The sequence below is a fragment of the Diadema antillarum genome, unplaced genomic scaffold (assembly GCF_040938485.1).
Source record: "Diadema antillarum isolate AM-2024a unplaced genomic scaffold, OU_Dant_1.0 scf00000063, whole genome shotgun sequence".
Lineage (NCBI taxonomy): Eukaryota > Metazoa > Echinodermata > Echinoidea > Diadematoida > Diadematidae > Diadema > Diadema antillarum.
This window is the reverse complement of record NW_027270952.1, coordinates 4315829-4327879: the sequence shown is the minus strand read 5'-3', so window position 1 is coordinate 4327879 and position 12051 is coordinate 4315829. Positions and strand designations below refer to the sequence as shown.

The 12051-nt window shown below is 38.8% G+C and overlaps 1 protein-coding gene across 1 annotated transcript in view; it reads left to right on the top strand.

Annotated features, from left to right (window-relative positions):
* The window catches only part of LOC139716305 (WD40 repeat-containing protein SMU1), a 51996-nt gene extending 43593 nt beyond the window's left edge, over positions 1-8403 (top strand). The window contains exons 10-11 of the mRNA XM_071627867.1: positions 4057-4209; positions 6502-8403. Of these exons, the coding sequence (XP_071483968.1) occupies positions 4057-4209; positions 6502-6600 (252 nt within the window). The 3' untranslated portion in view covers positions 6601-8403. The remainder of the gene's footprint in view (positions 1-4056; positions 4210-6501) is intronic.
* Positions 8404-12051: the final 3648 nt, after the last annotated feature.

The following is a 12051-nucleotide window of genomic DNA, read 5'->3' as shown; positions in this document are numbered from 1 at the left end:
TGTAGTTCTGCATTGTAGTTGCAAGCATTCAGGGGTACTATGAGATTTTAGCTCACCTGAGCCGAAAACTCGAGTGGACTACTGTAAAACGAGGAATTTTCGCGTGCACTTTAATTTCGCGAATTTCGCGAGCGCCAAGATTCGCGAAATTAAATGCACGCGAAAGTCCTCGTTTACAGTATATGCATTGAACACCAGTAGCACTTCGCGAAAAATTTCATGCCACGAAAAAGGCTGTCGGCTCCAATTCGCGAAAAATTCATGCCGCGAATATATCATGTTTTACATTATTGCGATCACTCGTCCTGCGTGCAACATCTGGCTTGTGACAAGCGTTATGCATAAACTTATTTACATTTTTATTGTCTTCTTGAAAACCCCATGACAGATTTCACTAATCTTGGCAAGTAGCATCCCGAGGAGGACAGAATCTTAATTTGTTCAAATGAGCACCATGCCCAACCTGGGGGGCCTCCATGGAGCCCACAAACCCCCACCCCCCCCCCCCCCCCCTGAAAAAAAAAGAAGGAATCATTAAAAATACTATTAATTATAAATAATAAATATTAAAAATACAGTACTACTGTAAATACATTGATGGTGCCCCCCTTGGGGCCTAAATGGTACATTTTCATCATCTTCTTCAAAACGCCCATGACGTTTTTTTCACCAAATTTGATAGATAGTATTCCTAGGGGGAAAGGATCTCGATTTGTTCATTTGGGCACCATCCCCCCGCGGGGTCCCCAAATCCTCCCAGATGAAGGAATCCTTATTATCTTCTTCTGTAGAACCAGAGACTGTAGTTTTGAATTTGTGGCAGATCGTAGGGATGAGTTGGGGGGGGGGGGGGGGGGGGGAACAGGAAGTAAGAGACAAAGCCCCCATATTAAGGAATCTTAACAAATCTTTTTTATTAGAACCAGAAATGATAAGCTACAATTATATGTAAGTTAGTTCTGTGAGTAAGGAGACTGGTAACTGCAGTTTTAAGTTTCTCGTTTGTTCATGGCAGTTCCGGGGGTGGCTGAGGGCGGGTGGGGGAGGGGACTAACACATTTTCTTCTTCTTGAAAACACATGGTGAAATTTGTCACCAAATCCAGTACATAATCACTAGGGTGACAAATCGTATAACAAATTTTTGTACTACTTTTTGCTATTGCGAATTCTAAAACCTGTGAAAATATCTTCACAATTTTTTCTGCACATTTTGAATGGGTTGTGAATCGTGCAGCACAAATTCGAGAACCTGCAAATATGTTTTTGAGCCGCTCAGCACAAAAAATTAATTGTGCGAAAATATGGACATTTAGAGTACTTAAAACAAGGGCCCCAGAACCCCCAAAAGAATATTGTTTAAAACCAGAAATAGTCTGTGTTATAAGAAATAGTGTGTTTGTCGGTATATGGGAATCACTCTTGAGGTCTGGTGGCTGGGTGGTCTGTTGACCGCTCTGTCAGTCTGTCGGTTGGGCGGGCAGGCAGTCGGTTGGGCGGTCAGTTTGTACGTTGCAAAATCATGTGGCTTGAACTACTCACTCATTACCTCCGCCAAGGGAGGGGGTTATGTTTTCGTTACCGTTGGTTTGTTCGTTAGTTCGTTAGTTAGTTAGTTAGTTTGTCCGTGTGCAAAATAACTCAAAAAGTAGTTAACGGATTGGGATGAAACTTGCAGGAAAGGTTGAGAATGACACAAGTACCAAACGATTAACTTTTGGTAGTGATCTGAGAATTTTTGGGGAATTTATGAAGGATTTTTGACATTTTGGTAGGTAGGGTCAATGAACTTGGGAGTTCAGGCTGCGCGTATTTGAGGTTTGCCTGCGCGCACTAAAGTGCGTGCTCTAGTTTCTGCTGGGGTGAGGCGCGCCGTACAGCTGAGTGTTTATGACGTAACAAAGGCTTCTATACTGGGAAATCTGGCAACTTTCAGCACACAATGCTATATAACAGTACGTATGGGTGGAAATCACTGATATCTCTACGGAAGAACAAGATCAGTGGTGAAAATGATTTGCATGCTTGGCGGAGGTCTGCGCTCTCAGAGTGCTTTTCTAGTTTTTTGAGCAATAGACCTAAAATTTGGCATGTATAACTGCTGTTGTATGCAAGACACCTCTTTGCCAGTATGGTATAATGCGTTACCATGGTAATGGCAAATTTTAATAAAAAATGTACACAATGTTGTGGATCCAACTACTTGCTCAGTTTTAAAGCATTTCAGTTGAAATTCGGCACATACATTTTTGTATGTTCATTGTAATGTGTAACCAGTTGTGCACATATACATGTAATAACATGCAAATAGACACCACGCCCCCATGGAAGCCCTCACAGCTGCCCTCGCCCCTAAGTTTGCAATGTTCCCAGGTAGTTGTCTGTAAGAGTGTGTGGAAGATGAACTTACGATAGTCAGGTGAGCACAAGAACCGCAGGTCTTTTCTTATTTATTATGATTATTGATCATCCAGCATCCGATATGTGTCGTTTGCCATCTGTTGTTATATTTTCAATTCTTTGTGAAAACCCCATGACAAATTTTCACCAATTTATTCAAATGGGTACCACACCACCCCCCCCCCCCCCCAAACACACATACACACAAACACACATGCTCATTAGTGACTGTAGTTTCAAATTTCTTCATTGCAGATCCAGGGGTACCAAATTTGGGGCCAGTTTTTACATTCTATCTTAAATCTTTAAAACACAAAATATTGTGGATTGAGCCGTCTCTTTTAGTTTTTTAGCACTTGCCATACGCGACTGCCACAGTATGTAGATTTGCAAACTTCATGTTTTGTCCATGATGAACAATGTGTTGCTATGGTAACAGCATTTTTGTATGAAGATCATACAAAAATGTTGTGAATTCTATAAACTTAAGAGTGATAAACTTAAAGACTTAATAAACATAAAGAGTGTGTACAGTTCTGGTTGAGGTGAGGATTTAGCTTTTAACGTTTTGCGAGATATTCAGAAACCGCTCTATGAGATGTCAAAGAGTATGCAATTCTAAGGGGTATCAAGAGTTTATTTGATGAAAATCGGTTTTGAAATGGCTGAGATATCCAAAACAAGGTGAAACAAAGAGATCCTAATAAAAGGCGTGGCCTGTCGCCTTTTATTATTATCACTTTTTTGGATATCTCAGCCGTTTGAAAACCAATTTTCATCAAATGTTGAATCCTTCTTAAAATTACATGCTCTTTCGTATTTCATAAGAGGTTTCTCATTATCTCACTTAGGAATGTTCAAAACATAAATCCCCACCTCAGCCAGTACTGTACAGTCCCTTTAAGTTTTTGAGTATTTGACCTAAAATTTAGTAAATGTGACCAATACAATTTTTGAATTAGTAAAACACATCTTGAACAATCTGCTGCCATGGGAACAACTTTTTTTTCTATAAAAAGCATAGAAAATCTTGTGGATTGAACTAACTCCCTCAGATGTTGTTAGGGGCATTTACCATATTCAGTGATAATTCTTTTTTGTTTCATGTTCAACACTTGCACCAGCAGCCATGTCTGGCTTTGGACAAGCCTTTACTTGAAAAGGAAATTAAACATTGTGAGAGAAATTAAACGATATTTTTGACAGTGTTTCAGGTTTTTACAATCTGAGCTGCATGGTCTTAAATACTACCAGAGTTTCTTTTTGTTGTAATGTGTAAATATGAAGCTTCGTAAGATTGAGGTTGAAAATAACAGATAAATACTTATAAAAAGTGAAATTTGTGAGTGATCTTTTTTTTTTCCATAGTCAAAATTGTTTTACAAACCCATTTTGTAAATAGTTTATTAGCGTGGTGATACATGTTAAACAGCATAACTCTCAAAACATATGCATAATGGAGTATTTTAGCATGCATTTGAACACCATCATACAGCTTAGTCAGCAGCAGTCAACAATTTTTTTTTCTATATTGTGATGCCACAGTTTTACTTTGATAAGTAGAATTTAGTTAATCATGTTAAATTGTAGTGTTTCTCCCATATGACTCTATGCCTGCTCAATTTTTTTAATGATGTATGCCAACTCTAACTGCCAGATTGTAAGGAGCTTCAGCTCTGGTAAGCGTGAGGGTGGAGACTTCACTTGTTGCTGCCTTTCCCCAAGGGGTGAGTGGATCTACTGCGTGGGGGAGGATCTGGTGCTCTACTGCTTTTCAACCTCAACTGGCAAACTTGAGCGAACCCTCACTGTGAGTAGAATCCCTCAGAAATTGGCTGATTTACGTTATGTCCCATGCCCCATCACAAGCAATTTATCAGGCCAGCCAGGCAGGCAGCTACCTGGTACGAGTACTGCTCGCTAGATTTATTTATAGATTGTAGCTAGCTGCATGGTCGCTAACACCAGATCTTGCAAAGCAGCAAAGCAGTTGTGCTAGATATTGACTTGCTGTCCATATTTTGATAGTTTCAAGTATAATGGTAAACAGTTGTGTTGCTCATGGCTGCACAAATAGATGGGGAGTCTGTGTTGATGGCAAAAAAGTCATATCGACGTCAACGTCAACGTCAACCCCCCCCAAAATTAAGGAATCTTTAAAAATCTTCTTCTCTAACACCAGAAGTGATAGAACTAAGTTAATACTATGAGTTAGTACATTGATGACTGTAGTTTCAAGTTTGTTCTTGGTGGAATCAGGGGTGCCCCCCTTGGGACCCAGGGGAGGGGGTGGGGAGGGGTCCTAATGGGTACCTAAATTGTGCATTTTCATCTTCTTCTTGAAAACCTCATGATGGATGTTCACCAAACTTGAAAAGTAGCATCCCTAGGGGGTTAGGATCTCAATTTGTTAAAATGGGCACCATGCCCCACCCAGGGGGGCTGGAATCTCAAAAAAGTGTTCTTCTCTAGAATTAGAAGTGATAGAGGGGGGAGGGGGGGCCATGATGGCCCCCCTTATGATCTCAGCCGCAATTCGCACGTTTGTTACAAAAATGGGCACACACGTCACTCATGACGCAATCTATAGGGCTGTGTTGTTAAATTTCAATAAAAAGCTTTATTTTATTTTATATGAATTAATTATGTTAATTCATGCATAAAATTAGAATTTGGCTGAAAATCATTAAATAAAGCCCCCAAACATCAACATTTTTTGCTTGAGGACTCTTTGGTGAATTCTGATTCAATTTAGGTAAAATTTAATTTCTTATGTATTTTATTGTTTTTATAATTTCTTATGTATTTCCTTGTTTTTTACTTTTTGTTTTTTATTGTTTTTTCAATGAGAATCATTGGTAACACTATTCCAATCACAAGAAACATGAAATTAATTGTTTTTAATCACTAAAAGTAGAAATAATGATACAATTTTGAATTTCAGATAGAAACCTGATTTGCATTGGTTTTGCACACAAAATCACGTTTTTGAGCAATTTTCAGTCTGACATGCACTTACATAATGTTGCTTAACTTCGAAACCGCGTACCCGGACGTCGCAAATTTGGGTCTTAAAAGTTGTGCAAGGCTTCAAGGGAAATTGTCATGAATCGCCATGTGGATGCGTTTTCGCGTTGTGGAGATGTCGCGCGAAGTGTCGGGGGGGGGGGGGGGGGGGGGCCATTATGCCCCCCCAGGTAAGTTAGGGTTAAGCCATTTACGTAGCACAATATTCAATGGCTAACTTCAATCAGCGTCAGATTATGTAGGCAGCATAAACCACGATTGCTCGCGTAGAACAAGTTGTTCTGGGGGACAATATGACAGTAAACAACAATATCAATACTTCCTGGAAGTATGCCAATGGTGCCAATTAAAATGGTGTTGGAAATTATTTATCAATTCTCTACATTGAAAATTAGAACTAAACAGCAGGCCAGAATGACGAGAATATCATGCAGATCGCAACAGATATACACAGGAGTCAGACTGTAGTGTACTGGTAATTTGTGCAAATTACAGTGCATACATATCGTCTGCAGCATCGTGTTATTGATATTGCCCCTCAGGCGCACGCGTAGGCGGGCGAGTGTCAATGAAGGTGATGTTATGGAACCTCGTCCATTGTGCGATCATGATCTTGCTACTTGAGAGACCCACTAAAATGAACCTTTTGAATCTCAGTTCCAAATCATCCTGTCAGAGTGATATTCTGTAGACATTGACTTTATATGTGCACAAAATTTGTTATATGTATAATTTACAGTGCATTCCCCATTATAAAGAACACGTTTATAACAAAATTCTGGTTACAATAAAGTAAAAATTCAGGCCCAAAATTTATCAGCCATACTAGTATATCTTTATGTACTTTATTTGTTCGGTTATAGTGAAATTTTAATGTAACAAAAGAAAACAGGTGGCCTGAGAACTTTGCCGTAACGGGATTCCACGCTGTATGTTTTGCATTAATTGCATCCCCCACCCCCTCTTAATCCTAATGTGCAGGTCTTATTTTAGAAAACATAGTTACCGGTATTATCCAGTAAAGTATTCCAAACAATCTATGAAAGTTGTTCTTGACCACATTTGTCTCCTGCAGGTCCATGAAAAGGATGTGATCGGGATAGTGCTTCACCCACACAACAACTTGATTGCAACCTACAGTGAGGATGGACTGCTGAAGCTGTGGAAGCCATGAATTTTTTTCGCATGCAGTCGAGTAGGAAAAAAAATTGTAGCAATTGCATTTTGTTGGCAGACGGACAACATTCAACACCAGACCTATGTAGCCATGTTTGTGGTTATGGGATGTACTCTCAGGACACAATTGTACCTGTATCCATAAGTTTACAATTTAGTGGGTTCATGATCAAGCAACGTTATAGCAGTATGCTGTAACAAGCTGTGTCATGGAGAAGAAAAAAGTCCTGAAGCACACAGATATATGTGATCAACTAAAAGAAGAGGTTGCATATTTTACAACTTTAAATTTTACAAAAATATTACTTCACCTGGAGAACTTTGAGATAGTCCATAGCTATTGTGTATCCCGCAAACACTCACTGTTATGGATTACGTCTTAAAATTTTTGACATGATGCCTTCTCATTTGTCTGCCTTGAAAACGAATTGCCCTCACAGATATATTGTGGTCTTAAATACTGCACTCAGAAGGACCTCAGAATGTAGTCATACTTCTGATCGTCTCAGTAGTAGAGCTACAAACTTTTCCCCTGAATTCTTAATTTCTTTGTCCAAGATTGTGCCATGCAGAATTTTTTTTTTCCAAAAAAAATTTCAATGACATCAAGGAAAATGTTATACTTAAAGGACACGTAGGCAATTAACAGAATTGCATGTGACCTGTCAAATGGGAGAATCCACAAGTTACTGGTACCGTAACAGAGAAATTTAAAAATTCAGATTGGGTCAAAGTACTATAAAATCTACTATACTACATCATCCTTGTGCAGGGTATTATGTTTAGGGTTTTTCAGAGTATTGATTTATGCAAAAATTCCATGAATCTGTAGGGTCCTACATAGCATTGTCAATTTATGTACTACATGATGTGAAATTATTTAATTCGTGTGGAATGCCCCTTTAAGGATTATTGTCCTGGTCCCATTTCTATGTACTTGTCATGTGAAGGAAGATGAAAGAGCTTCGTAGATCCTATGCTTGCCACCAATGATACCTGATTTTTTCAACAAAGACTTTGGGTAGTTGCTGACAACCACAAAAGAACACTCTATTTGACATTAAAGGTTGTCCTTTTTACAATGCATTTCATTTCATGATATATATAATAATGTGCTGTCACAGATTGTAGGTATTAGTGGGTAGTAATAAGCAATCGATATCAAATATTCATTATTGAATGAGAATGTAGAAGGTACCTGTCATGTCACAACTTTTTGGCCAATGTTTACTAGTTAGGTAGAGTATGCAAACATGATTACTGCGTGAGCGCACGCAACTGACCTCTTTAATACGCTGCTGAAAGACAACCCCCCTCACAGGTTTCCCCAAGAAAATGTCTGGAGCAATGCAGAGCGTTAGTCATGAGCATTAGACTTTGAGGAGCTTGCTTATCAGGAAGAGTTATGGAGCTACATGATGCACTTACATGTACCCACTCTTATGTATGTTTTAAAGCTTGCGGTCAAAAGAAGGCAAAAGTTACTACTACAGTCAGCTCCATATATAAAGTTGACTGCGCACATGTCAAATAATTGGCCAAGTTGATGAAACTAGAAAGTTCCAATTTTTGTTCATAGGCATATGTGAGTTATTCCTCACTACAAGTCAAGTTGTCTAAGTCCTAAGTCGAATTATTGCCTATTGTAAATTTGATCAATATCTGAGGACAATTTTAAAGAATAATCATTAAATTTGCACTGTTTATCGAACTATGCTGCAAAATGTAATCAGTCACTCGCAAAGCACACAACACATTTACTTGAACGCAAGTCTCCAGACTTGCCGGCATGCGCAGGCCAATGATAGCATATTAGCCAATCATTAATGCTTGCAGGCAGTTGCAGCTTTGAATGAACCTGTATACATAAAGACTGAATACTGCGCGTACACTCATTATTGTTTTCTTGGAAGGCCATGTGCTGCTGAGAGTCAGTAAAGCTACAAGGCAAGAAAATCAAACTTTCGTCTGTGTTGATCTAACTGTATGAGTGATGTATAAAGAGTTTTCTTGCAAAAGGGCCTTTTAAAAAGCAACTTTAACTTATTCCTAGTAAATCATTTTTTTTTTTGATTTCACACAATTCTATGTTCCCATTCAAAAAGTTCTTCTATATTTAAGAGTCATCACTGTAGGTAACAAAAATGACAATTACAAAAATCCTTCGGAAGAATAGATAACACGCATGTACAAAATGGTTATGAATATACTGGAAACAGAACAAGGGAAAACAGAACAAAATTGAATACATAAAAAAAAAAATAATAATAATATACAGTCACAGAAACAGATAGAAATATGTAGTCCCTGCTGACTTTTGGGTATCAACTGTGATGTATCGCAGTAATTTCAACAAACTGTTTGGGCCTCCCCCAGGATGACCTGCAAGGCCGCAACCCGACCACCAAAAATAACTGATAGATTTACTGCCCAGGGGAAGCAGGATGGCCAGAGCAGATGCCAAAGTCTCGTATATATCCCATATATGTGTTTTGGAAGGCTACATGTACAGTTGTATACCGGTATACATACAATGTAGACTGATCCGACCTGCATAACACCTGCCATTATCTGCAGTGTCCCAGTTGCGCAAGCGTATGCTGAATGCATAATATATATTGTGGCCGGTGCGAGCCGGTACACAATTTCGTATATATATACACTTTGTATATATATATCGTGCATTCGCCATACGCGTGCGCGCATGGGACACTGCAGTAATGGCGGATTTTGCTGCCAGGCCGAATTGGTCTACTAGTAGTATACACTGCATGTACACTTGTACTACAATAAAATTCACTCCAGACTCACAAGTAAACATCTGTGCATAGGCCTACAAACACAGAATAGTCACCACACTTGTACATTCATTTGCATGTCCATAAACATGGATGTAGAGTTTGCCTGTGTATGTTTCACATCGGTCATTTTATTCTTTTAAATTAAGAGTAACCCGATCCATTGTAAAATGTGTTGAACACGCCTGGTCACCAGTGTCAGTCACATGAAAGCAAAAGTGAGTTGCAGAAACATCAGATTTAGAACTCTGAAATTCTGCAAATGTAAATCAGAGTCGGGGAGAATCTTTGGACACCTGTAAATTTTTAACTGCAAGTAAAGTATGTGTGTTGAAGTTCTGCAGTTTGTAAAATAATGTACAGTAACATGTTGTGAAATAAAATGTGTACAGAACATATTGCGTCCCTCTACTTCTGTGCAACTCGGTATTGTGTAATTAAGGTAGCAACTTATGCAGTAATTCTCATACTGTATTTTGTGTAGGAATTGTGTGTTTTGAAATGACAAGACCTTCATATCACAGTGTATGCTTTGGGGTAATACAATATGTACAATTGCATTGTATGCAAGTTTGTACAGCAAATTTGTTAATGTCCAAGTTTGTCATAAATGTTTTTCTAATGCAGTCTAAAGGTATATTATCCCCCAGAACATGGACTAGTATCGGCATCAAATTTGTACTGGCTATGTTCTGTGACGGATTTCATCCTTAGGTGTATTATGGAAGTGCATCATTAAAAAATCTGATGGCCTACACCTTCTGGTGGTAGTGCCCTTGCATGTACCATCTTTACACACAAAATTGTTGATTTTTTTTTAAGGTTCTCCTTGTATGCACTGTACTGCCCACATTTGACAGATTTTGTTCCAATTTTGTGCAGAGGTGAATCATCTTCAAATCATGTACCTGTACACTGTAATAGTTTTGATTTTGCCGCTCCTGATGTTTCACCTTCTATTTGGTCAAAGGTTGCCACCATGTGTGTTTTCTGCCATCCACATTTCTTTTTGTTGCTTTTTCCAATGGACCTGCATCATGGTGAAATTTAGATCCCGTTATAATAAGATCATTTGTTCCGGGTGATTTTTCTCGTAAAATCTGGATTCTCGTATCTGCCTTGTGGATAGTACACTTTATACAAACATGCTATGTTAAAATTGGGTTACATGCACTGTATAATATGACGTCATGTTGATGATCGAACAGAAAAACAGGAAATGCGACTGGAAAATGCAAGAGCATTCTCGCGATTACAGTTACCGGTATAAAATATACATATTTTTTTTCTCGATGCTTGTTACCAAATGTTTTAGGGAGGGTCATCACGCTATCATCACTGCGTTTAGCATAACTCCCATGAATGAAAGCTGTGACTAAAGTCCGAATTTAAAGGGACTGTACAGTAGTGGTTGAGGTGGGGATTCATGTTTTGAACATTCCTAAGTGAGATAATGAGAAACCTCTTTATATGAAATATGAAAGAGCATGTAATTTTAAGAAGGATTCAATGTTTATTTGATGAAAATTGGTTTTCAAATGGATGAGATATAAAAAAAAGTGATAATAATAAAAGGCGACAGGCCACGCCTTTTATTAGGATCTCTTTGTTTCACCTTGTTTTTGGATATCTTAACCATTTCAAAACCGATTTTCATCAAATAAACTATTGATACCCCTTAAGCCCCAGTCACACAGCATTCCACGTCCAAATCACACACAAAAAGTTATGAAAATCTGGTGGACGTTGTTGTAAGTGGTAATTTTTTGGTCAATTTTGGTTTGGCCGTGCTTTGTATGGGGTATGGCCGTTGGCGGCTGTTCCACTGCTAAAGCACTGCCTAAGCAAGGCTAACCACGTCCAGCCACGTGTGTGTACGCGGGAAAATCCATTTGTCAGCGATAAGCCGCTGAACACATGCTATTTCCTGTGATACCAACGCGTAACACGCGTCAGATGACCGTGCTCTGCCCGTGACAGACCACTATACTTTCGCGTCTTTACCGCTTCTCCCCAAGTTTTAAACACTGCCGGAACACGGATTATCACGTGTGTTTCACGTGTGTTGCACGTCTTTACTACGTGTGCCGCCCTTGGTTGTCCGCGGAATAAAATTTTGAGCAGTTCAAAAATTTTTACTGCGTCCAACGCTGTTCCGATTTTTCCCCCGTGTCCTGCCACGTCTATAAATCGACCGTAGCTCGTCTTACGTGTAAACTCGACATCAACGCGAACAACATCGTCTACTTCATGGGAGAACATTTTTTAACGTGTTTTGGCCGTGATTAAGCCGTAAAGTGCTGTGTGACCGGGGTTTTAGAATTGCATGCTCTTTGACATCTCAAAGAGTGGTTTCTGAATATCTCGCAAAATGTTAAAAGCTGAATCATCACCTCAACCAGAACTGTACACACCCTTTAACCTTTCATTCTATGACAAATTATTGATATAAATCATGTGTATTATGGTGAAAGTTTACACCAAAATTTATACTCATATAAATATTAATAAATATACTAATACATGTACAACTATTTTTTTATTTCCTTCACGGAAACCATGCCAGACATCCTATTTTTCTCTCGCTATTACTGCACAGTGCGATGCACGAAACATGTGATTTATTAATACCTAGATGACTTTTACTGCCA